Source organism: Phacochoerus africanus, chromosome 8 (assembly GCF_016906955.1).
Source record: "Phacochoerus africanus isolate WHEZ1 chromosome 8, ROS_Pafr_v1, whole genome shotgun sequence".
Classification (NCBI taxonomy): Eukaryota; Metazoa; Chordata; class Mammalia; order Artiodactyla; family Suidae; genus Phacochoerus; species Phacochoerus africanus.
The window spans coordinates 85,133,959-85,160,535 of NC_062551.1; the positions used below are offsets into that span (position 1 = coordinate 85,133,959).

A 26,577-nucleotide genomic window follows, 5' to 3' on the forward strand; every position below is an offset into this window, starting at 1 on the left:
CCATCGAAATCGTGTCTGCTGAAGGGCAAGTCTCTTCCTGGGAGAGGTTAGAACTTCTGGTGGTTTGGATTATTGTAGGGGACGTGAGACGCAAGAGAGTGACAAGATGGGGATTGATTTGTTTGTTGGCTGGTTAGCCCTCCCCTCCTCTCCCCTCCCACAGCCTAGTTCTATGCATGGGAATGATGGAAGGATGCCAGTCCAGCGTCAACAGAAATCCTGTCCTTTCCGTTTCGTAACCTGAGAAAAGCAGGTTGAAGGGGTGGCTGAGGCAGACCAGTGATTTGCCAGAGGTCATACAGAGTTAGTGGAACTGGATCGTCCAGGCTTCCAAAAGGGATCTTTCACTTTAGGAAATATGCTTCTATTTTAAGTTTTTGCCATGAACATACACTACTTTTATAATTCTATACGTACGCGTGTGTTTAAAGCCGGGAAGAGTCCGGAGAAAGCCAGTCATTCACGCCCCCCACGGTCCCGCGCAAGGCGGTGTCTACCCCGCCCCATCCCGCAGGCTCCGGTTCGAGACACGCCCACAGGGATCCGGAAAAACCCGGACCCGCCAGTCTGCGTTGCCTTGGGCGCCGAATTGCCGAGCGTGCGCAGAAGGCGATGGGGGCGCATGCGCCGTGGAGGCCGCAACCCCGCGGAGCGGCGTACGCGCCAGCCTCGGAGGCTCGCGTAGGCCTGGCGGGTCCTCGGGCATGGCGGCCAGCCTGTGGATGGGCGACGTGAGTTGGGGCGGCCGCCCGGTTCAGCGGAGGAGAAATATAGTGTCACGAGGGCAAAAGGGTCTGAAGAGGAGGGGTCCTCGGCTCTCAAACGGGTGGCAGTGAATGGGGAGGGGAGTTCTCAGTGGTGCCAAAGCAAGTCCCAGCGTGTAGGTGAAGGGGCCGGGTCTGAGGGGGAGGGGTCCTCGGATCCCAAAAGGGTGGAAGAGAATGAGGAGAGTTGTTTTAGTGATGCCGAAGCAGGCCCTAGCATCTAGGTGCGGGGGCTGATTCGGAGGGGGAGGGGTCGTGGGGCCCAGCCTGGATTCTAGGAAGGGAAAAAGGGAAGATCTTTGCGTGGATAGAATGGGAGGAATCCCAAGGATTGAAGTGCGCCTTGGTTCGAGGACTGCAGGAATGGGGTTCCTAAATCCAAGGGGGAGGCTTCCTAAAAGGAGCAGCCTTGAAGGGAAGGAAGGCAAGAGGCTGGGAACGCGGGAGTGGATGGAAACCTCTTCACCCTCACCCTACTCCTGCCCGCAGCGTGCACCCAATCCTGGGCTGAGCAGGAAGGGGCTCTGGATCCGGGAATGAGGAGCCTGGGTGCTGACCTGAACTGCTCTGCTCTTATATTTGCGCAGCTGGAGCCCTACATGGATGAGAACTTCATCTCCAGAGCCTTTGCCACCATGGGAGAGACTGTGATGAGCGTCAAAATTATCCGAAATCGCCTCACTGGGTATGTTCTCTCCTCCCCTCTTGTCTTCTCAGTTCTCCCTTAGTAGATCAACTGCAGGTGTCATTCAGAAGGTAAACATCCTACGGAGAGTCAGAGGCTTCTCACCCCTAATAACAATTATTATAATGGTATAAATTCTAACATTTCAGGGCTTATTGAGAGGAAGTATAATGTGTTGCTGACTCTGGAGCCAGAGTGGGTTTGAACGCTCTGTCTGCTGTGTGACCTTGAGCAAGTTACTCAACCTCTCCCTGTCCTTCACCATAAAAATGGAGATAATAATAGCACCTACCTCATAGAGTTCTGATGAGGACTAAGTGCCATTAATTCCCATTCAGCATTTAGAACAGTGTTTGGCATATGGTATATGCTTGGTAAATATAAACAGATCATGATCTGCTAGGTAAAAAGCACTTCAAAATCACAAAAACCCCTGAGCTAGGTACTATTATTAGAGAAGCATAGTAACTGTCTTAAAGTTACGCAGCTGTTAAATGAGAAGCCAAGACTCTAATTCAGGTCTGTTTTCAAAACTCATGTGTGCCCATAACTCTTGTGTAAGACACTGCTACATGCCAGGGTTCTAGATTCCCAGAATATATGACTGAAACAAGCCAGATGCAGTCATTTCTCTCCTACATTCTACATTCTAACAGGGGAATGAGACTGTAAATATGTAAACAAGACAAAATGCAGAATAGATTTCCATATAATAGTGCTCTTATTTATTGCCTCCAGTTTCTTCTTTCTCTTTGAGGGTCGTAGGTTTCCTTAGGGTTCTAGTTAGAAATAACAGGATTCCTTATCAATTTGACAGTGTTTATCAAGTGTCTACTCTGTGCCAAGTACTAAAGCAGCTTGCTAAAAACATCAAGTAATTGAAAAATACAGATGAGAGATTTGAAATGTGGCCAACTCTAAAGTACTTTGTTTTGTTTTGTTTTTTTCTAGGGCTGCACCCGCGGCATATGGAGGTTCCCAGGCTACAGGTCTAATCGGAGCTGTAGCTGCCGGCCTACACCACAGCCACAGCAACTTGGGATCAATTCAGGCTGTGTCTGCAACCTACACCACAGCTCACGGCAACGCCAGATCCTTAACCCACTGAGCGAGGCCAGGGATCGAACCCGCAACCTCATGGTTCCTAGTTGGATTCAATAACCACTGAGCCACAACGGGAACTCTCTGGTGAACAAGTACTTTGTGTATTCAGAACCCCTGTACCCAGGGGCCAGTTTTCTGAATGATAGATCATGCTGGCCTAGGTATTTTTCTTCTTGCTTTTGTAGACAAGAAAACACTGATAGTCAGCTACTTGCATGAAAATACATTCTGTAGTACTTTATATTTTTTAAAACATTGACATAGTTTCTCATGTTTTCATGTTTATTGAAATAAGGTTTGCAACTAGTCTTTCCTACCCTTGATTGCTAAACTCTGGCCGTTTCTTATGGTGGCACTTACAGACACATTATATGTGCATTCTGCTTCATATGACAAAGACTTAAAATCAGCAGCGTCTTGGGAGCCCTGGGGCATAGTTTCTGTCCACAGCCCGGTACGATATGTTAAGGATCCTGTGTCGAAGCTGCAGCTTAGGTCACAACTATGGCTCAGATCGGGATCGCTGGCTTGGGAGCTCCATATACCATGGGGTGACCAAAAAGAAAAAAGTGTTTAAAAGGATAAATTTTATGTAATGTGTGTGTGTATATATACATGTACATTTGTTGTTTTGTCTTTTTGTCTTTCTAGAGCCGCACCCGCGGCACATGGAGATTCCCAGGCTAGGGGTCTAATCGCAGCTGTTGCTGCTGCTGTTGCTGCCACCAGCCTATGCAAGAGCCACAGCAACGCCAGATCCGAACTGCATCTGCAAGCTACACCACAGCTTAAGGCAAGGCCAGATCCTTAACCCACTGAGCAAGGCCAGGCATCCAACCCGAAAACTCATGGTTCCTAGTCGGATTCGTTTCCGCTGTGCCACGATGGGAACTCCATGTAATGTATATTTAACCACAATTTTGAAAACTCGACGAAGAGGAAAAAAAGAATGCAGTCCCAGGTGGAGCAACCACACATCTCATCTCTGATGGGACTTTAAAATGGTATAACCCTTGGGGGCAAGTGTCTGGCAGTTTCTCATATACACATCTAGTCCTATGGCCCAGCAGATCTAGTCCTAGGTATTTACCCAAGACAAATGAAAGCATGTTTCCACCAAAAAAGGGCTTGAAAAAGAATGTGCATAGCAGGGAGTTCCCGACATGGCGCAGTGGTTAACGAATCCGACTAGGAACCATGAGGTTGCGGGTTCGATCCCTGCCCTTGCTCAGTGGGTTGACGATCCGGCGTTGCCGTGAGCTGTGGTGTAGGTTGCAGACGCGGCTCAGATCCTGCGTTGCTGTGGCTCTGGCATAGGCTGGCAGCTACAGCTCCGATTCGACCCCTAGCCTGGGAACCTCCATATGCCGCAGGAGCGGCCCAAGAAATGGCAAAAAGACAAAAAAAAAAAAAGAATGTGCATAGCAGTGTTATGACAGTAGCCCAAAAGAGCAGCCCAAGTATCCCTGCATACGTAAATAAATAACTACTGGTATATTCGGTATATTCATAAAATAGGATATGGCTTAGCAATACAAAGGGACAGACTACTAATATAGCAATAATATGAATGAATCTTAAAAAGCATGCTAAATGAAAGAAGCCTTACTGTATGATTCCATTTATTTAAAATTCTGAAATGCACAAAATTAACCTGTGGTGGAACTAGCTCAGCATCTGAAAGAATTAGTTCATTTCATTGCATGTAAATTTTACCTTAAAAGGAAAGACTCAACAATATTTGAAGTCTAACTAATAGTAAGCAAGTTGAAAGAATTGAGGGATGTCTATCAATATCTGCGATTTACTTTGAAATGTATCAGAAAATAAGGAGGTATTTCCTGGTGGCTCAGCGGCTTAGGACTTAAGAATCTAGAACACCCAAGACAGAAAGTACAGATTTGGCCCACCATTCTTCTAAGCATCAGTCAGCACACATTTATGGAGTTCATAGACTATGTTCTGAGATTTGTGGGCTCAGGTACTGCCTTTGCCCCTACTTTTTGGCTTGGTGTCCATAAGGTTATTTGAACTGAATATTGTATTTGCAAAAAAAGTTGGTTTATTTCACTGGTGGCGGCTTTAAGGATGCTGTTAAGGAAAATTAACAATTTTCAGTGTAAATCTCATTTTGGGAAGGGATGTCAGGATGTAGCTGCATCCTCCTACTTATGTCTCTTAGTGACGCTTTAAAAAGTTGAAGTTCCCCTTGTGGCTCAGTGGAAACGAATCTTAACACCATCCATGAGGATGCAGGTTTGATTCCTCGGCTCGCTCACTGTGTTGCTGTGGCTGTGGTGTAGGTATTTACCCAAGACAAATGAAAGCAGTAACACCAGTAACACCAGTGACAAGACCAAAGCCTGAACCATTAGACCACAAGGGAACATTCTGGATTTTGGATGTTGCCTTGTAGTGGTGTTTTACTTATTCTGTTTCTAATATTTCCTGTAAACTGGACGTTAGATCTAAAGGGTTTTGTTTTGTTTTGTCTTTTTGCCTTTTTTCTAGGGCGGCTCCCGCGATATATGGAAGTTCCCAGGCTGGGGGTCTAATCAGATCTGTAGCCGCAAGCCTACGCCAGAGCCACAGCAATGCGGGATCCGAGCTAAGTCTGCGACCTACACCACAGCTCATGGAAATGATGGATCCTTAACCCACTGAGCGAGGCCAGGGATCGAACCTGCAACCTCATGGGTCCTAGTCAGATTTGTTAACCACTGAGCCACGATGGGAACTCCAGATCTAAAGGTTTGATTGCTTTTCATTATACATTTTTGACAAAAGTGCTTCATAGGTGATGCTACATAAGTAAATGTTTACTACTTGAGTCTGGGACTGGCACAGATTGGCGATCCTTAGATGCAGGTTTGTAAGTTCTGAAATGAAATATGGTGGGAAACAAAAATAGTATGGGTTCTGATTAGAGAAACTTTTTGTGGAGTAGAGAAAAACTTTTTTTTTGCTTTTTAGGGCTGCACCAGCATCATTTGGAGGTTCTCAGGCTAGGGGTTGAATTAGAGCTGTAGCCAGCAGTCTACACTGCAGCCATAGCAACGAAGGATCCAAGCCTCATCTGTGACCTACACCACAGCTGATGGCAGCACCAGGTCCTTAACCCACTGAGCGAGGCCAGGGATCAAACCTATAGCCTCATGGTTCCTAGTCGGATTCATTTCTCCTATGCCATGATGGGAACTCTGAAAAATATTTTCTTGGAGTTCCTGCTGTGATGAAACAGGAATTGGCTATCTTTGGAACACTGGGACACAGGTTCAACCCCCAGCCCAGCACAGTGTAAAAAAAAAAAATTTTTTTTTTTTTTTTTTCAGAGTTCCCGTCGAGGCACAGTGGTTAACAAATCCGACTAGGAACCATGAAGTTTCGGTTTGGATCCCTGGCCTCGCTCAGTGGGTTAAGGATCTGGCGTTGCCGTGAGCTGTGGTGTAGGTTGCAGACTCAGCTTGGATCCCCAGTTGCTGTGGCTCTGGCGTAGGCCAGTGGCTACAGCTCCGATTAGACCCCTAGCCTGGGAACTTCCATATATCGTGGGAGCGGCCCTAGAAAAAAAGGCAAAAAGCACACACACCAAAAAAAAATTTTCTCCAGGCCCAGACCCAGTCTCTCATCAAGGTATCACATCTGTAACCATTCCCTTTTTCTCTTTTCTTTCCAGGATCCCAGCTGGCTACTGCTTTGTAGAATTTGCAGATTTGGCCACAGCTGAGAAGTGTTTGCATAAAATCAATGGGAAACCCCTTCCAGGAGCCACACCTGTAAGGACACTTAGATAATGATGATGTTGCCATTTTAATTGTCATCGATAACGATCATTATCAAATCCCTACTGTATATTTATTTAATACTATAACAACACTAAAACAGTAGGCATTGTTATCTTTGACAGACCAGGAACCTGAAGCTAAGGGAAATGGAATAACTTGCCCAAGGCAACACAGGTAGAAAGTGGCAGAGCCAGGATGCAAATTGAAGATTGGTTGCCTTTAAAATCCATGCCCTTGCACTCTGCACCGCTGCCTCCCTTGATAACGGAAGACTTGAAATTCTAGACCTCTTGCTTGATTGAGAAAGTATAACAGGCTGGCAGCCGTGAGGACACATTTCAAGAGAGTTACATTCTGCTCTTCCCACAGTTACTTAGCTTTCAGCCACACCAAGCTGGCACACCTGGGCTCATAGAACCATGGAGCTGGCAGTGCCCTTAGAGGTCATCCGTGCAACCCCCTCCTTTTATACAGGAGAAAAGGCTGAGGCTTAGAGAGGGGGAGAGATGTTTTGGCCAAGGTAATTTATTTCAGTTTTTTTCAAATATTGTTTGACTCTCGAAACACCTTTCTCTGTTTTAGTTTATTTGTTTTTAAATTTCCAGGCTAAACGTTTTAAGCTGAACTATGCCACTTATGGGAAACAGCCAGATAACAGGTAAGCACAGACCCAAGGTAGTTTGAAGCCTCAGGAAATGTCTAGATAGAGACAAGATGTGTCCCTGTGCTGGTCACTCCCAAAGAGGAGGCTGGGGAGCTGAATTTGGCCCCACCCTGCCTCCCTCCTGGAGGATAACACCCTCCTGTTACCCCTTGGTGCGCTCTCCCAGTTTGCCTCTTGTTGAGGGCCGTGTCTTGTCAATATTTGGTTCCTTCCCTAGTCCCCTGTTACCACCATGGTATTGACATTTTATTCAGTAATAATTGACCTGATGTAGCAACATAAATTGATTCAGCATTTCAGGTTGCTGTTTGAAAGCTTTAAAACATTGTATCAAGATCTTTAGAGAGATTTATACTGTTCGAACCCATAATTTTACATTTCAGAATTTATTGATGGATGTGTGTAAAGGTTAGCCTAGAAAGTGTTCACTGAAATTTATGTATATGGGCAAAATTGGGTTGTGGCTCAGTGGTTAACAAACCCGACTAGCATCCATGAGGACAAGGGTTCAATCCTGGCCTAGCTCAGTGGGTTAAGATCTGGCATTGCCATGAGCTGTGGTGTGGGTTGCAGGTGCGGCTCGGATCCCATAGGGCTGTGGCTGGTAGCTACAGCTCCAATTCAACCCCTAGCCTGGGACCCTCCATATGCCGCAGGTGCTGGCCTGAAAAAAAAAAAAAAGATTATAATAGGGAAGTGGTTTACATTACAATGTATTCATCAATTAGAATACTGTGTCTCCATTAATAAGCCGTGTCATAGCAGAAATCTGACACGTCAAGGTGTTGGTAATATGTTAAAATTGAAAAAGTGCTATGGTATTTCCTTGTGGCAAAGCAGGTGAAGAATCCAGCGTCGCTGCAGCTGTGGTACAGGCTGCACCCACAGCACGGGTTTGATCCCTGGCCCTGGAACTTCCACATGCCTTAGGTGCAGCCAAAAAAAGAAAAAAATTACAGAAACAAAGCGAATGAATTATATCTAATTTTTGTAAATTCAAAAGAAGAAGCCAAAGGAATTCTTTTGTGGTTCAGTGGGTTAAGGACCTAGTGTTGTCATTGCAGCAGCTTGGTTCCCGCCATGGCAGAAGTTTAAAACCTGGCCCAGGAACTTCCACATGCCTCAAGTGCAGCCAAAAAAAAAAAAAGACAAAAGTATATGTCGAAGTATTCATAGTGATTGCCTTTGAGTGGTTGCGTTATTGGTAATTACATTTTTCTTTGTCCTTTAGTGTATTCTTTTTTTGTTTTTGTCTTTGGCCGTGCCCATGGCATGTGGAAGTTTCTGGGCTAGGGATCAAACTCTAGCCACAGTAGTGACCCCGTACACTACAAGGGAACTCCTGTGTATTCTGATTTTATAGAAGGAATATATGTCATACATGAAATAAAGTAATAATGGGTGCTTTTTTTTTTTTAAGATTTTTCCAGAACAGGGGTAGCAATCTGTGGCTTAATTTTGTTATTACTTAAAAGCTAAAAATGGTATTTATATTTTTAAAGGATTGTAAAAACAAAGTGACAGACCAGAGAGAGGAACCCACTGCAGAGCCTAAAATATTTATTCTCTGGCCCTTCACAGAAAAAATTGGGGGAATTCATTTTCGCTCATCTTTAGGAGAAAAGATCCAATTTTCATTCTCTCTCTGCCTTTCATCATTTGAATTAAAAATATGCAGTGAGGGAGTTCTCTTGTGGAGCAGCAGGTTAAGGATCTGGCATTGTTACTGCAGCGTCTTGGGTTGCTGCTGTGTCACAGGTTCAGTCCCTGGCCTGGGAACATCCACTTGCAACAGATGTGCCCCCCCCCCAAGAAAAAGCAGTGAATATCTTTGTATAGCTTTGGAGTTCCCTTCATGACCCAGTGGTAATGAATACTACTAGTATCCACAAGGATGCGGGTTCAATCCCTGGCCTCGCTTAGTGGGTAAAGGATCCAGCGTTGCCATGGGCTGTGGTGTAGGTCTTCAGCTCCAATTAGACCCTTAGCCTAGGAACTTCATATGCTGTGGGTGTGGCCCTAGAAAGACAAAAAATAAGGATAATAATAATAATAATAATAATGTGTAGCTTTATCTTTTGAGCACCTCTAACTTGGCCCCTAATCTGCACTCCTGTGATGTTTGAAGCCAGACAGTCTCTATTCAGCAGGTGAGGGACTTGGGACAGGGGGCTCCTGTGGTGACTCTTCTGCCAGGACTGCCAAATGAAACAAATTAGGGCCTGGTTAAAGACCCATTAGGTGTGATGTTCTCTGAGAAAGCCCAGAAAAAGTTTACCTAGAATGGGCCAAAAGTGCTCATTAGAACAAAAGTTTTGGTCTTTGTCTCTGAATCTTGTTCTCTCTTCTCAGCCCTGAGTACTCCCTCTTTGTGGGGGACCTGACCCCAGATGTGGATGATGGCATGCTGTATGAATTCTTTGTCAAAGTCTACCCCTCCTGTCGGGGAGGCAAGGTGGTTTTGGACCAGACAGGCGTGTCTAAGTAAGGCCTTACTTGTTATCGATGCCTACCCTGTTGGTTGCGGCATTTTTCTCATAGATGGAGCTGTTGTAGCGAGGCCATGTTGCATGGTGGTTAATTAAGAGCACAGGCTCTGGAGAGAACTGCCTGGTGTGAACCCCGCCCAGGGATAATGCAGCAGACAAGTTACTGAACCTCTGATCCTATTTCCTCATCTGTGAAACGGGACTGATTACTAGTAGCTGCATCTCCTGTGGGGTGCAAAGAACACACGATATATAAATAAATCAATAGGAAATGCTTTATAGGTATTTCCTCTTATTTACTGTTGTTACCACAAAAGTGGAAAGACCTCAAAAAAGTTTCATTTTGTGTGTGTGTGTGTATATATATATATATATATATATATATATATACACACACACATATAAAATACTCTTTTCATGTTCTTTTCCATTATGGTTTATTACAGGATATTGAATATAGTTTCCTGTGCTATACAATACGACCTTGTTGTTTATCTATTTTATATGTAGTAGTTTGTATCTGCTAATCCCACACTCTTAATTTATCCCTTTTCCACCCCTTTCCCCTTTGGTAGCCATAAATTGATTTTCTATGTCTGTGAGTCCGTTTCTGTTTCTTTGTCTTTTTTTGGCTGCTCCCATGGCATATGGAAGTTCCCAGGCCAGGAATCAAACCCTTGCCACAGCAGTGACCTGAGTCATAGTAGTGACATTGCTGGACCCTTAACTACTAGGCCACCAGGAAACTCCTGTGTTTTTTAAATAAGTTCACTCGGATCATGTTTTAGATTCCACATGCAAGTGATATCATAGGGCATTTGTCAAGAAAGATTCATTCTTGGAGTTCCCTCGTGGCACAGCAAGTTAAGGATCCAGTGTTCTCACTGCAGAGGCTTGGATTGCTGCTGTGGTGTTGATCCCTGACCTGGGAACTTCCACATGCCTCGGGGGAGGCCAAAAAAAAAAAAGAGGAGTTCCCTTTGTGGCTCAGCAGTAAACAAACCAGGCTAGTATCCATGAGGACAAAGGTTCAATCCCTGGCCTCGCTCAGTGGGTTAAGGGTCCGGCTTTGCTGTGAGTTGTGGTGTAGGTCGCAGATTCGGCTCGGATCCCACATTGCTATGGCTGTGGTGTAGGCCAGTAACTACAGCTCCTATTTGACTCCTAGTCTGGGAACTTCCATATGCCACAGGTGCCGCCCTAAAAAGACCAAAAAAAAAAGGAAAGATTTGTTCTTTCTCTCTCTCCCACTTTTTTTTTGTCTTTTGTCTTTTTAGGGTTGTACCCATGGCATATTGAGGTTCCCAGGCTAGGAACCTCACGCAACCTCACGGTTCCTAGTCAGATTCGTTTTCGCTGTGCCGAGACGGGAACTTCTCTTTCTCTTTTTTTAAGATTTTATTGTAATATATTTGATTTAAAATGTGTTGGGGAGTTCCTGTCGTGGCTTAGTGGTTAACGAATCCGACTAGGAACCATGAGGTTTCGGGTTCGATCCCTGGCCTTGCTCAGTGGGTTAAGGATCCGGCGTTGCTGTGAGCTGTGGTGTAGATCGCAGATGCAGCTCGGATCCCAAGTTGCTATGGCTCTGGAGTAGGCCGGTGGCTATAGCTCCGATTAGACCCCTAGCCTGGGAACCTCCATTTGCGCAGGAGCGGCCCTAGAAAAAGGCAAAAAGACAAAAAAAATAAAATGTTGTGTTGGGAGTTCCCGTCATGGCTCAACAGAAACAAATCTGACTAGTATGCATGAGGATTCAGGTTCGATCCCCTAGCCTCACTCAGTGGGCTAAGGATCCCATGTAGCTATGAGCTGCCGTTTAGGTTGCAGACATGGCTCAGATCCCACGTTGCTATGCCTGTGGTGTAGGCTGGCAGCTGCAGTTCTGATTTGACCCCTAACCTGGGAACCTCCATATACCACGGGTGAGGCCCCGAAACCCTAAAAGAGACCAAAAAAAAAAAATTGTGGTTTGTGTTGATTCCTGCTGTACAGCAAAGTGATCAGTTTTATATATATATATATATATATATATATATATATATATACACTTTTTCATATTTTTGTCTATTATAGTTTACCACAGGATATTGAATATAGCTTCTTATGCTATAAAGTAGACCTTGTTGTTTATCCATTCTATATGTAATAATTTACATCTGCTAATTCCAAACTCCCAATCTTTCCCCCGTCCACCCAACCTCTCCATTGGAAATCACAAGTCTGTTCTCTGTATCTGTGAGTCTATTTCTGTTTCATAGATATTTTCATCTGTATCATATTTCAGATTCCACAAATAAGTGATATCATACGGTATTTGTCAAGAAAGGTTCATTCTAGGAGTTACCTTGTGGCTCAGTGAGTTAAGGATCTGGCTTTGTCACTGCAGTGGCTCTGGTTACTGCAGTGGCATAGGTTCAGTCACTGGCCTGGGAACTTGCACAGGCTGTGAGTGCAGCCAAAAAAAAAAAAAAAGCTTCATTTTTGATCTGAGTAGTAGTTAGGAGCTTGAGCTTTAAATTTGAATCCTGCTTCCACTATGACTTTGGGTAAGTTATTAAACCTCTCTGGGAGTTCTCATTGTGGCGCAGCAGATTAAGGATCCGACATTGCCATAGTTGTGCCGGGGGTTGCAGCTGTGGCTCTGATTCAGTCCCTGGCTTGGGAGCTTCCATGTCCGCAGGTGTGACCGAAAAAGAAAAAATAAAATAAGTAATCTCTCTGAAGATCTCTTTTGGCACAGCAGATTAAGGATCTGGCCTTGTCACTATAGCGACCGTGGGTTGCTGCTGTGGTGCAGGTTTGATCCCCGGGCTGGGAATTTCCATATGCCATGGGCACAGCCAAAAAAAAAAAAACCAAAAAAAAACCAACTCTCTGAATTTTGGTTCTGTCGTCAGTTAAAAAAAAGAATGGATACTCTCTTCATCAAGCTGTTGGACAGATTGATGAGATAACCCTGGGGAAATGCACAGTGCCTGGGAAATCAGTAAGTCCTCATTAGGAGTTATCATTCATAGATCTCCCAAGTGGAATATGAATTGAAAAGAGCAGGAAGCTTGTCTGATTTGTGACTGTCGAGTCCCAGTGCCTCACGTAATTCCTGGCATATAGGGCAGACTCGGTAAATATTTGCCGAGGGACCTTCTGTGACTGTTACTACTGCAGCTACTACCATAATGATAATGGTAATACTTCTCAGTAGCTTGGGAGGGGAGCTTCTATTTGGGAAAAAGCCCCAAGAGGAGAATGGTGAACTGAAAGTGGGAATTCCTGCAGATCTCGAGATCCTCCAGTGCTTGGATCTCACCTTGCTCTGTGGCGTCCCTCCACTGATGGGCCCCAGCCCTGCCCATGTAATTTAATGGACTCTCTCTCCCTTCTCAGCCCTTTTCTATTCTTAGACTTTACTGTCATCACATTTGTGATCTAAGTAGTGTGTTATTTTGGGTTTTTTTCCCCCTGCAGGGGCTATGGTTTTGTGAAATTCACAGATGAACTGGAACAGAAGCGAGCCCTGACCGAGTGCCAAGGAGCAGTAGGACTGGGGTCTAAACCAGTGCGGCTGAGTGTGGCGATCCCTAAAGCGTGAGACCTGCACTGGCGGGGGTGGGGTGGGGTGGGTTGGAGGTGGGTGGAGGGCCTCTGGAGAGACCCCTCCCCTGACATGCCTCATCTCTTGTTGACAACCACCTGCTGAGTGGGAGGATGCCAAGACAATTCAGGTCACAAAACAAACAATGGGTACTTGATATTTGCCAGGCTGAGGACTAGGTGCTGGAGATGAACTGGCATAAACCTGCCCCTCCAGAAGCCTATACCTGGGGAGAGAACTATGATGGTGGGAAGCAGATATGTTCACACATCAATTGTAGCAGTGCTGGAAAAGCAGTTTGGCTGTGCAAACTTAATGACCCTGCTCTTTGCCTAGTAGTGTTGCTATTAAAAAGTTATCCATAAAATTAATAAGAATGGAATAGAAGGGAAAAATTACACCCTATTTTAGCCTTATTTATAGCAGTGAAACCTATGAATGTCCCTTGCTTTGGGAATGGCTAAGAATTAATGATACAAACACATTAGAATATTATGTACATCACTGTCATACCTGTCATGTTGGGCAGAAGACTATTCTACCTTACAATTCCAAGAAGGTTTTTTACTCAGAACAGTTTTTCTCTCCTTAGAATCTTCCATCCTTTGGTCCAAGCAGTGCTTTTCAACTAGGGGACATTGTCGATACCCAGAGACAAATATGGTTGTAAACTTGGGGGAGAGGTGCTACTGGCATCTACTTAGAGTACAGGCCAGAGTTGCCACTAAACATCGTACAGTTCACAAGACATCCTCCGTGACAAAGAATTACCTGCCCCCACTATCCAAAAGTCAGTTTTCCCAAAGCTGACAAACTTCATGTTAAAAGTAGAAGAGGAGTTCCCGTCGTGGCGCAGTGGTTAACGAATCCGACTAGGAACCATGAGGTTTCGGGTTCGATCCCTGGCCTTGCTCAGTGGGTTAAGGACCCAGCGTTGCTGTGAGCTGTGGTGTAGGTCACAGATGTGGCTTGGATCCTGCGTTGCTGTGGCTCTGGCGTAGGCTGGTGGCTACAGCTCTGATTAGACCCCTAGCCTGGAAACCTCCATCTGCCGTGGAAGCGGCCCTAGAAAAGGCAAAAAGAAAGACAAAAAAAAGACAAAAGAAAAGTAGAAGAATATTGAAGTTCCCTTGTGGTGCATTGTCACTGCAGAGGTTCAGGTCACAGCTGTGGCTTGGGTTTGATCCCTAGCCCAAGAACTTGCAGATGTGGCAAAAAAAAAAAAAGCAAAAAAAGTAGAAGAGTGGCTGCTCTCTTAGGGCAGAGCTTCCAAATGTCTGTGGGTGTTTGAAGGGGGGGATTTGTTTTGTTTTATTGTATTTTTTGGTCGTGTCCAAAGCATGTGAAAGTTCCCAGGCCAGGGATCAAACCCATGCCATGGAAGTGACCTGAGCCATAGCAATGACAACACCAGATCCTTAACCACTGATCCACCAGGAAACTCTAAAATGGCTGTGTTTTTTATTTTCTATTTTTTTTAATTATTTATTTATTTATTTATTTTTTGTCTCTTTTGTTGTTGTTATTGTTGTTGTTGTTGTTGTTGATATTTCTTGGGCCGCTCCCGCGGCATATGGAGGTTCCCAGGCCAGGGGTTGAATCGGAGCTGTAGCCGCCGGCCTACTCCAGAGCCACAGCAATGCAGGATCCGAGCCGCGTCTGCGACCTACACCACAGCTCACGGCAACGCCGGATTGTTAACCCACTGAGCAAGGCCAGGGACCGAACCGCAACCTCATGGTTCCTAGTCGGATTCATTAACCACTGCGCCACGACGGGAACTCCTAAAATGGCTGTTTTTTAAAGCAGCTTGAGATTTATGATTTAACTATGTTTAATACACAGAAGATCAGCCTAAGTGATTCCCCTCTTCCAAATGTGATTTGTTCTAAACTCACATATACAAAAACATTTAAAAGAAAGAAATTTCAGGAGTTCCCTGGTGGCCTAGCAATTAAGGACTTGGTATTGTCACTGCTGTGGCTCGAGATTGAACCCTGGCCTGGAACTTCTACGTGCTGTGGGTGTAGCCAAAATAGAAAAAAAGAAAAAAAGAAATTTTCTCATTACCCTGAAATGACTGATTATAGGGATTCCCTTAGGGCGCAGGGATTGAAGGAATCCAGTGTGGTCGCTGTAGCAGCTGAGGTCCCTGTTGTGGCATAAGTTTGATCCCTGGCCTGGGAGCTTCCATATGCTATGGATACAGCCAAAATAAAACAAAAAAATAAAATGACTGATTATAATTTCTTAGCTCCTTTCCAGGCTTCTCCTTTAGCCTCTTTGAAATACAGATATAGATACAGATGTGGATATAGGTGCACCACAGTACATATGGGTCACTTTACATGTGCTGGATTCATCTCTTTAGGGCCACACCTTCAGCATATGGAAGTTCCCAGGCTAGGGGTTTAATTGGAGCTGTAGCTGTCAGCCTACACCACAGCCACAGCAACGCCAGGTCCTTAACTCATTGAGTGAGGCCAGGGATTGAACCCAGTCCTTGTAGGTAGTAGTCGGGTTCATTACCACTGAGCCACAATGGGAACTCTATAATATTTTTTTAGGAGCTGTACACACTCTCTTTGCCATATAGTTGGGCAGTCATCATTATAGTATTTTTTAACAGCTGCAGGATATTCTTTTGATTGTATAGTCTATCCAGCAGTTCCTCTGATGGTGACTGTTTTGGTTGGTTGTGCTGTGTCACCCTATTTATTCCATCTGATAACTGCATCCCTCCCACTCTGCAGGCCCTGCCCTAGACCTTGGAGTTGTAGCTGTAAACAAGAGAGAGTCCTTCTGTAGGGAGGTCATGTTCTAGTCTCTATTCCTTCACTGAAAGTTGTTAGGGAGTTCCCATCATGGCGCAGTGGTTAACGAATCCGACTAGGAACCATGAGGTTTCGGGTTCGATCCCTGGCCTTGCTCAGTGGGTTAACGATCCGGCGTTGCTGTGAGCTGTGGTGTAGGTCGTAGACGCGGCTCGGATCCATCGTTGCTGTGACTCTGGTGTAGACTGGTGGCTACAGCTCCGATTGGACCCCTGGCCTGGGAACCTCCACATGCCGCGGGAGTGGCCCAAGAAATAGCAAAAAGACAAAAAAAAAAAAAAAGCTGTTAGTACTTGACGTCAGTGCCCTCAAGCCCTGGGAACTAAGGGAGATAAGCGTTCCCTTAGTTTGGAGAAACAGGAGAGAAATTTGCAGACCCAAGCCAGAGAAACTGTACCTTTAAAGACCTGAGTATGTCAGGAGGGTGATGGGCTCCTTTGAAGCCTGGAGGGGAGCCATGGAGGTGGAAGTTAGCAGTTTGCAGCCTGGCACCAGGGATGAGGAAGGAATTTCTGCCATCTGACTCTGTCGAGCACACCGTTGGGAGGCGATGCAAAGGCAGTCAAATGAGCGTGTCTACTGCTCTGGCCAAGCCCCCCTCACCAAGCAGACATTGAATGCTCGAGGAACTTGGAAGGGGTCATTCAGGCTCTGTGCCTTTGAGGTTGCTGTGGCAGAGATGTCTGTGGTAGTTCAGCTCCTGCTTCTGACTTGGTTTCCCCCTGGCTTCACTGTGGAGATGGATGCACCAATCCTGAGGACCCACACACGTCCCACACTGTGTGATAGGAGGAGTCTGTCTGCTCATATATTTTTATGTGTTTGAAAGCAATGGATCCTTTGCAGGCTTGATACTCTTATCTTTGGTTGGCAGCAGCTGGGGGAGCTGTGCTATCAGAGAAGGAAGCTTTCCTCTCTGGGCCTCAGCCCTGATTGGCGAATCAGGATGTAGGAGACCAACAAAGAGTCTTGAGTCTGTCAGGGCAGGTGTGGTGGTGAGAGCGTGAGCCTTGGAGTTAAAATTGGCTCCAGTCCTATGTGTAGTCTTGGGTAAATCACTCAGCTTTACAGAGGCTCTGTTCTTATCTGTGTTATGGGAATAATAAATAATATTTCTATCATAGGGCTTTGCAAGACTTAAAATAGACTATATATGAAAAATAATGGACACAAATCTCAGATACCTACACCTTAAGGGGTAGCTATGACCACAGTTGCAGGCTACTAAAATGCTTAATTTTTTTGTGGGAAAAAGGTGGTTAGATATTTTGTAGTTTGGGAGTTCCCATCGTGGCACAATGGAAACGAATCCGACTAGGAACCATGAGGTTGAAGGTTCAATCCCTGGTCTTGCTCAGTGGGTTAAGGATCCACCGATGCCATGAGCTGTGGTGTAGGTCGCAGACGCAGCTCGGATCTGGCGTTGCTGTGGCTCTTGCATAGGCTGGTGGCAGCAGCAGCAGCAACGGCTCCAATTAGACCCCTAGCCTGAAGAACCTCCATATGCTGTGGGTACGGCCCTAAAAGGACAAAAGCAAAAAAAAAAAAAAAATTTTGTAGTTTGAAATGCTTTCTGTATCATCCTAAATCCAGATGTTTCAGGGCACGTTCACCTGGGCCTTTGTGGCTGGCAGAAATGCAGCCCCCAGCCCCTAAGATCTTGAGTAGGGGAAAGGCAGTACTGACAAGGTTTGATAAGAGAGACAGACCTAACTGTTGAAAGCTCCTCTCTGTACATCTGGACTCTGGAGCCAGACTGCCTGAGTTTGATTCTCATATCAGCTCTGTGATTTTGGACAAATTATGTATGTAGCCTCTCTGTGCCTTAATTTCTTTATCTGTAAAATAGGGAATAATGGTATACTTACTGCATAGCACCCTTGTGGTGATTAAATGAATTAATCTGAGTAAGGCACTTAGAACAAACACTGGTCACATAGTGTTATGGAAATGTTTGCTTACATTTGTTAATTTTTTTTCTTCATTTAAGGAGCCGTGTAAAACCGGTGGAATATAGTCAGATGTACAGTTACAGCTATAACCAGTATTACCAGCAGTATCAGAACTACTATGCCCAGTGGGGCTATGACCAGAACACAGGCAGCTACAGCTACAGTTATCCCCAGTACGGCTATACTCAGAGCACCATGCAGGTAACTAACTCGGCCAGTGTGGCCCTCTTGGGTTACATCATCCTGTAGAGACATGGTCATTCTCCAGGTTTGGGTGGGTAAGGATGGGAGCTTGGGCTTCAGAAAAATAGGGTGAAGGGATAAAGCAGCCTAGTTTCTCTAGTTAAAAATAAGCCATTCCTGATCATGGGCCCACATTCCAGTGTGCTTCTCACCCACCCCTCTGGTCTCTTGGCAGACATATGAAGAAGTTGGCGATGATGCATTGGAAGGTAAGAAAGGAGTCCCTTTCACTCAGTGCATAAGATGTGAGTGTCACCCAAGGTGGGAGCACAGGTCCCCAAGAGCCCCCAGGGAGGGAAGAGCTGAAGGGGAGGGAGCCCGTCCCTCCCCAAATGTGTTTCTCCTCCAGGATGTGGGTCTGTAGCAAAAATATTATGGCCTTATGTTTGTTTCACAGTTTGTAAAATTCATCTGTTTATTTCGTGTTAATTTTTTTTCTGTATAGCTTAAATTACATATTTCTCTCACTTTCAAGTAATAGAAAATTTGGAAAATACAGTGAAGTATTATGAAAAAACTGAAAATTACCCCCAATTCAGCTATGTAATAATAGCCATTATTAATTTTTTAATTAAAATTGTTCATTGTAATTTTTGCTGAATTTAACAGAAGAAAAACTGAGGGAATTGCTAACCTTCAGTCGAATGCTTTTTGAAATGACATATGCGTATCTCAAAGGATTCTCTAAAGTTTGAAAACAGTATTAAAAAATTTTTTCAACATGTCGATCAACACATGTTAAGGTGTTTGGGGGTTTTTTTTGTCTTTTTTTTTTTTTGTCTTTTTAGTGCCGCATCCACAGCATATGGAGGTTCCCAGGCCACGGGTCAAATTGGAGCTGTAGCTGTGCCAGCAGCCACAGCAACACCAGATCCAAGCTGTGTCTGCAACCTACACCACAACTCAAGGATCAACACAAGATCCTTAACCCACTGAGTGAGGCCAGGGATTGAACCTGCGTCCTCATGGATGCTAATCAGATTCGTTTCCACTGAGCCACAACAGGAATTCCCAATATATGTTAAGTTTTAAAAAAGTAAAATAACAGTTGTCATAAAGTCAGACATTATTGATTTCTAAGTATATGAAACCTTAAGTACAAAACAACTCAAAGTTTAAAGTCTAAGTTGATTTTAAGAATTATTCTTCAAGAGAAGGTCACAGATAAAGTGTGATCTGTAAGCAAGATATTCCCTTAAAGGAAACATCATCTGCAGGCGGAGAACAAACTTGTTTACCTCATAGCATTTTAGAGCACTTTCACATAAGTGCTGTCACCTGATTCCAACAGCAGGGACCTTGGGGGTGAGCTGGCAGGACACTGAGCTCCAGTTGAAGATGGGGAGCTGGCGGTCCAAGTGATCTGCTCAGGATCACACAGTGATTAGGAGCAAGGGGAGACCTGCAGTCCCTTTCTGTCCTCAGTCTCTCACTCTTTCCTCCAGAAAATGCTGCCTCCTTTTTAGAGAAACTAACTTAATATTTGTGTATAACTCCTTAGAATTTTCCTGCCTCTTTCCCATCCACTAATAATAGAATCATAGCCAACATGGAGTTCCCACTGTGGTGCAGTGCAATGGGTAGCGTCTTGGGAACACTGGGATGCAGGTTCAGTTCCTGGCCAGGGACCTCCCTATGCTGCAGGGCGACCGAAGGGAAGAAAAAAAAAAAAAAAGCGTTTTTCGTGCTCAGCACTGCTACCTGTCAACACTTCAAACAGTTGGTTCTGTTTTAAAAGCCATTCTTCAGAAGAGAAAACTGAAGCTTAGATAGTTAATAATAGTAAAAGGTTTTACTCTGTTCAGGGCACTGTTTTAAGCAGTTTCCAGGTGTTAACTCATTCAACCTTCACAAAAATTTTGAGGTAGGGGGAGGGAGTGGGAGGGATTGGGAGCTTGGGTTTATCAGACACAATTTAGAATAGATTTACAAGGAGATCCTGCTGAATAGCATTGAAAACTTTGTCTAGATACTCATGTTGCAACAGAAGAAAGGCTGGGGGGGAAATGTAATTGTAATGTATACATGTAAGGATAACCTGACCCCCTTGCTGTACAGTGGGAAAAAAAATAAATTTTTTTTTGAGGTAAGTACCACAGTTATCCATCCTGATTTTACAGAATAGAAAACTGAGGTAGAAAAATTAAGTTACTTTCTCAAGGTCAACATAGTTGCGATGTCATTGCAACACAGTAGCGAGAGTTGGACTCAATCTTGGAACTCCTGCAGTCTTGCCCCAGGCTCTGTGCTCTTTACCACAGAGTTACCATGCCTCCAGTGTTAAGGTAATAGCCACACTGTGAGAGGGCACAGCAGGGATTGTCATCCTTCCTCATCTCTCCCTTGGCTTCAGCAGGCCATCTTCCAGGCCCTGTCTTCACAGTGAGGTGGGTGCTTTTTGCACGTGTGACCGTAGATTTCAGCACACCCAAGCGCTTGCCCTTTCTCCAGCCCTCATCCTCTTCCCATGAGTTGTTACCTACGTGAGTGAGGAGACCAGGCTGGTCATGCTCTGATCTCTTTGAGTTCCAACGTGAAGCCTCTGTAAATGCTGAAAGTATTGACTCTAATTTAGATTAAAATTACAAGAGTGGGGGAGTTCCCATCGTGGCACAGTGGTTAACAAATCCGACTAGGAACCATGGGGTTGCAGGTTCGATCCCTGGCCTTGCTCAGTGGGTTGGCGATCCTGCGTTGCCATGAGCTGTGGTGTAGGTCACAGACACGGCTCAGATCCCGAGTTACTGTGGCTGTGCCGTAGGCTGGTGGCTATAGCTCCGATTCGACCCCTAGCCTGGGAACCTCCATATGCCACGGGAGCGGCCCGAGAAATGGCAAAAAGACAAAAAAAAAATTACAAGAGCCGTAGTTCCCTGGTGGCCTAGCGGTTAAGGATTCAGTGTTGTCACTGCTCTTGAATTCAGTCCCTAGAAACTTCCACATGTTGTGGGCACAGATCAAAAAATATATATAGGAGAAAAAAGATCCCCCTGCTTGTGGGAACGGGCATGGTACCTACATGAAAAGATTCAGCACTGACTGGTTGGCTTTTATGAGTAGGTGAGAAAGCTGGAAATCATTCACAAAAGCAACACATTTTGTGTATAAACCACAAGAAAGAAAAATTTAAACATATACTATTTGTAGAGGAAAAAAAGAAAAAGAAAGAAACACAATACTATTTGTGTCCGTCAGAGAAACAGCTAGTAGGATATATGTATTTATAAATCTGTAAGGTGCACCAGGAAGCTGGAAACTCAGATTTCTATTTTACTGCCTAGAGGCAGAATTCCTTCTGTGGGGTCAGTTTAAGGCCTTAAAGCTTTTTTTTTTTTTTTTTTTTTTTTGTGGCTTTGGGTAAGTTTAAGCCTTTATTTATTTATTTATTTTTATTGAGCTCATGGCCTCGTTTTTTTTGTTTGTTTTTTTTTTGTATTTTTTAAATACTCAGTGAAGTTATCACACCTGTAGTTGTACAATGATTATCACAATCCAGTTTCACAGGATTTCCATCCCACAACCCAAGCACATCCTCCCACCCCCCAAACTGTCTCCTCCGGAGACCATAAATTTTTCAAAGTTTATGAGTCAGCATCTGTTCTGCAAAGTTCAGTCTGTCCTTTTTTCAGATTACACATGTCAATGTAAGCATTTGATGTTGGTGTCTCATTGTATGGCTGACTTCACTTAGCATGATAATTTCTAAGTCTATCCATGTTGCTGAAAATGCTGGTATTTCGTTGCTTTTTTTTTTTTTTTTTGTCTTTTTGCTATTTCTTGGGCTGCTCCCGCAGCATATGGAGGTTCCCAGGCTAGGGGTCGAATCGGAGCTGTAGCCACCGGCCTACACCAGAGCCACAGCAACGCGGGATCCGAGCCGCGTCTGCAACCTACACCACAGCTCACGGCAACGCTGGATCGTTAACCCACTGAGCAAGGGCAGGGACTGAACCCGCAACCTCATGGTTCCTGGTCGAATTCGTTAACCACTGTGCCACGATGGGAACTCCCTATTTCGTTGCTTTTAATGAAGGCCTTATGACTTTTAAATGATTGGCTAAGGCCCACCCATATTATTGAGAGTAATCTCCTTAAAGTCAACTGATGGTAGATGTTAATCACATCTACAAAATACCTTCATCTAGACTGGCGTTTGACCAAACAGCTGGACACCATAAACCAACCAAGTTGATCCATAAAATGTAATCATTGCACTGTTAATATTAGTGATCAAGTACAAGTTAAAATATACTGTGTTTCTGTTAAAAACTCTTAGAGTGTTCACATCCATTGAATGAATGATTTTACCTGAAAGATTTTACCCCAAAATGGTATCAGTAAAGATAAATATCTAATAATAGAGGATTTGTAAAACAAATAATGGTAAGGTTTTTCTCATGACTTTGTTTTATTAAATATGTCATTTTCTTTTCTTTTTTTTTTTTTTTTTGTCTTTTTGCTATTTCTTGGGCCGCTCCTGCGGCATATGGAGGTTCCCAGGCTAGGGGTCGAATCGGAGCTGTAGCCACCGGCCTACACCAGAGCCACAGCAACGCGGGATCCGAGCCGCGTCTGCAACCTACACCACAGCTCACGGCAACGCTGGATCGTTAACCCACTGAGCAAGGGCAGGGACTGAACCCGCAACCTCATGGTTCCTGGTCGAATTCGTTAACCACTGTGCCACGATGGGAACTCCCTATTTCGTTGCTTTTAATGAAGGCCTTATGACTTTTAAATGATTGGCTAAGGCCCACCCATATTATTGAGAGTAATCTCCTTAAAGTCAACTGATGGTAGATGTTAATCACATCTACAAAATACCTTCATCTAGACTGGCGTTTGACCAAACAGCTGGACACCATAAACCAACCAAGTTGATCCATAAAATGTAATCATTGCACTGTTAATATTAGTGATCAAGTACAAGTTAAAATATACTGTGTTTCTGTTAAAAACTCTTAGAGTGTTCACATCCATTGAATGAATGATTTTACCTGAAAGATTTTACCCCAAAATGGTATCAGTAAAGATAAATATCTAATAATAGAGGATTTGTAAAACAAATAATGGTAAGGTTTTTCTCATGACTTTGTTTTATTAAATATGTCATTTTCTTTTCTTTTTTTTTTTTTTTTTTTGTCTTTTTTCTATTTCTTTGGGCCGCTCCTGCGGCATATGGAGGTTCCCAGGCTAGGGGTTGAATCGGAGCTGTAGCCGCCGGCCTACACCAGAGCCACAGCAACGCGGGATCCGAGCCGCGTCTGCAACCTACACCACAGCTCACGGCAACGCCGGATCCTTAACCCACTGAGCAAGGGCAGTGACTGAACCCGCAGCCTCATGGTTCCTAGTCGGATTCGTTAACCACTGCGCCACGACAGGAACTCCTAAATATCATGTCATTTTCTAAGAATGTTGACATAGAGAAATGTGCTCAATGAAAAAAGTCCTGAAATAAGATAGGATATATAGTAAGATCCCAGCTACAGTTTTTTGTTTTTTATTTTGGGGGATATAATTCACCTATCATAAAATACATCCCTTAAAGGGTACAATTCAGTAGTTTATAGAATGTCACGAAGTTGTGTAGCCATCAGTACTGTCTCATTCCAGAAGAAATCCTGCCAACCACTAGCAACCATTCTCCAAGATCCTGTCCCTGGCAACTACTCATCTACTTTCTGTCTCTGGGTTTACCTATCCTGGACAGTTTAAATGAATGGAATCATAATAGGATGTGTTGTCCTTGTGAATGGCTTCTTTGCCTTAGCATAGTGTCTTCAGGTTTCATCTGTATTATAGCATGAGTTCATTGCTTCATTCCTTTTTATGGTTGAGTAGTATTCCATTTTGTGGATATCCATTTTGTTGATAGACATTTGGTATTATGAGTAATGCTGCTATGAACATTTGTAAGTTTTTGTGTGGACATAGAAAAGTTTTCAGTACTATTGGATATCTGGGAGTGGGGTTTCTGGATCATATGGTAAACTCTGTTTAACACTTTGAAGAATGGGAGTTCCCGTCATGGCTCAATGGTTAATGAATCCAACTAGAAACTATGAGGTTGCGGGTTTGATCCGTGGCCTCGCTCTGTGGGTTAAGGATCCAGCGTGGCCGTGAGCTATGGTGTAGGTCACAGACACGGCTTGGATCCCGCATTGCTGTGGCTCTGGTGTAAGCTGGCGGCTACGGCTCTGATTAGACCTCTAGCCTGGGAATCTCCATGTGCTGTGGGAGCGGCCCTAGAAAAGACAAAAAGACAAAAAAACCAAAAACAAACAAAACCTATTTGAAGAATGGCCAAACTTTTCCAAAAGAGCTAGAGCATTTCCATTTCCAGTAACACATGAGGATTCCAGATTCTCCACATCCTCCCCAACAGTTACTGTTTTTCATTTTAGCCATCCTAGTGGCATAGTAGTGTCTCATTGTGGTTTTGATTTGCATTTCCCTGATGGCTAATGATGTTGAGCATCTTTTTGTATGTTTATTCGCTGTATGTGAATCTGTTTTGGAGAACTGTCTATTCTTTTGCCTACTTTTTGTTTGTTTTTTAGGGGTGCTTTGGAGGCTTATGGAGGTTCCCAGGCTAGGGGTCTAAGTGGAGCTGTAGCCTCCAGCCTACACCACAGCCACAGCAACGCGGGATCGAAGCTGCGTCTGAGACCTACCCACAGCTCACAGCAACGCCAGTTCCTTAACCCACTGATTGAGACCAGGGATCAAACCCGTGTCTTCATGGATACTAGATTAGATAAATTTCCACTGAGCCACGGCAGGAACTCCATTAGTTAATTTTTGTATAAGGTGTGAGGTAAAGGTCTAACTTCATTGTTTTGCATATAGTTATTCAGTTTTCCTAGCACCATTTGTTGAAAAGCGTGTTCTTTATGAATTGTCTTTGTACCCTTGTTGAAAATCAGCTTACTGTAAATGTATGTAATTTGTATGCCTGTACTTGGGCCACTGCCACAGTCTTTATTTCTGTAGCTTTGCAGTTAAGTTTTAAAATGGGGAAATGGATGCCGCTGGAGCGGCCCAAGAAATAGCAACAACAGCAACAACAAAAAAGACAAAAGACAAAAAATAAATAAATAAATAAAAATAATAATAATAAAATGGGGAAATGTGAGTCCTTAAACTTGAGGATTGTTCTGAGTAGCTTATATTTCCATATAAATTTTATGATCAGTTTGTCAGTTTCTGGGGGAAAAAATGGCAGCTGTGATTTTGATAGGGATTACATTGAGTCTATAGATCAATTTTGGTAATATTGTCATCTTAATAGTATAGCGCTTCCTCGTTTTTGGGTTTTGGTTTTTTTTGGGGGGGGGGTTGGCTTTTTAGGGTCGTACCCATGGCATATGGAGGTTCCCAGGCTAGGAGTCCAATTGGAGTTACAGCTGCTGGCCTACACCACAGCCATAGCAACACAGGATCCTTAATCCACTGAGCGGTGGCCAGGGATTGAATTTGAAACTTTATGGCTGCAGCTCCAGTTGGACCCCTAACCTGGGAACTGCCACAGATGCAGTCCTAAAAGAGACCCAACCCTGACCACCTCACTGGGGGAAATCTACACATACCCTATAGTCGTTCCTCCATATCCTCAGTTCAACCGTGGATCATGTAGTACTCTGGCATTTAATCTTGCAAAAGCCCACATGCAAGTGGGCCCACGCAGCTCAAACCTATGCTGTTCAAGAAGGAACTGTATATTACCCTACTTTCATCTTCACAGGAGCCCTGCGAGGAAGGAGGGAGCTCTGGCAGGGCATTAGGAACTGACTGTTCCCTTGCGGTTTCTCTCCCCTGCAGCCCCTGAACCCATCCTTGCTTCTTTTCCAGACCCCATGCCACAGCTAGACGTGACGGAGGCCAACAAGGAGTTCATGGAGCAGAGCGAGGAGCTGTATGATGCACTAATGGACTGTCACTGGCAGCCCCTGGACACGGTGTCTTCAGAGATCCCTGCCATGATGTAACCTGGACATGGAACAAGCCAGAATGGACTGTGAGGAGATAAGAGACTCCTTTTTTAAAGAAAAAAAAATTCACAAGAACTTCCACCTTTTTTGAAATGTTTTGTATTATAATAATCAACTATTTCCCAAAAGGTAATACTCCTGAATCACTGCTGCCTTCATTTTAGCCATTTAAGTTTGAAAACCAAGGGACCTATTGTTCCAAGATAAATTGGAACCTCAGTCAACCCTCTTTGAACAGTAATCATTTATCCAGGTAGGGTTATTTGCACTCCTGGAGTTAAGGATTAACAACCAAGGTGGATCATTAACAGTAAAGTTACACAAAGCCATAAGGTTTTCTAGGGTGGGAGTATATGGCTTGCCTGCTAAAATGGTGCCAGATATTTTTGATACTCCTAACCAACAAATTTGTCTGCTTGTTGGGCAGGTTCACTAAGCATTTGAACTGGGAAGTTGCCTGGGCCACTG

The 26,577-nt window shown here is 44.3% G+C and overlaps 1 protein-coding gene across 4 annotated transcripts; it reads left to right on the forward strand.

The window, feature by feature from the left end:
- Positions 1-572: 572 nt before the first annotated feature.
- TRNAU1AP (tRNA selenocysteine 1 associated protein 1) lies at positions 573-26,242 on the forward strand. 4 transcript variants are annotated; one of them, XM_047792891.1, is made up of 9 exons: positions 573-731; positions 1,352-1,449; positions 6,230-6,329; positions 6,944-6,996; positions 9,355-9,486; positions 12,960-13,079; positions 17,911-18,073; positions 18,291-18,324; positions 25,940-26,242. In XM_047792891.1, exons 1-9 carry the CDS (start codon positions 705-707, stop codon positions 26,104-26,106), a joined length of 894 nt encoding a protein of 297 aa, XP_047648847.1. In that variant the 5' UTR covers positions 573-704; the 3' UTR covers positions 26,107-26,242. The 4 variants fall into 4 exon arrangements, with proteins under 4 accessions (XP_047648847.1, XP_047648848.1, XP_047648850.1 ...); XM_047792892.1 differs by having other exon boundaries at positions 25,970-26,242; XM_047792894.1 differs by lacking the exon at positions 18,291-18,324 and having other exon boundaries at positions 25,970-26,242.
- The last annotated feature ends 335 nt before the right edge of the window (positions 26,243-26,577 follow it).

What these genes read in the sequence shown, in the direction of transcription:
- TRNAU1AP (XM_047792891.1), top strand. Translation starts at nt 705, where the DNA reads ATGGCGGCCAGCCTGTGGATGGGCGAC. An exon ending in AGTGTGGCGATCCCTAAAGC is followed by an intron (nt 13,080 to 17,910) that starts GTGAGACCTGCA and finishes TCTTCATTTAAG; the next exon opens with GAGCCGTGTAAAACCGGTGG. An exon ending in ATACTCAGAGCACCATGCAG is followed by an intron (nt 18,074 to 18,290) that starts GTAACTAACTCG and finishes GTCTCTTGGCAG; the next exon opens with ACATATGAAGAAGTTGGCGA.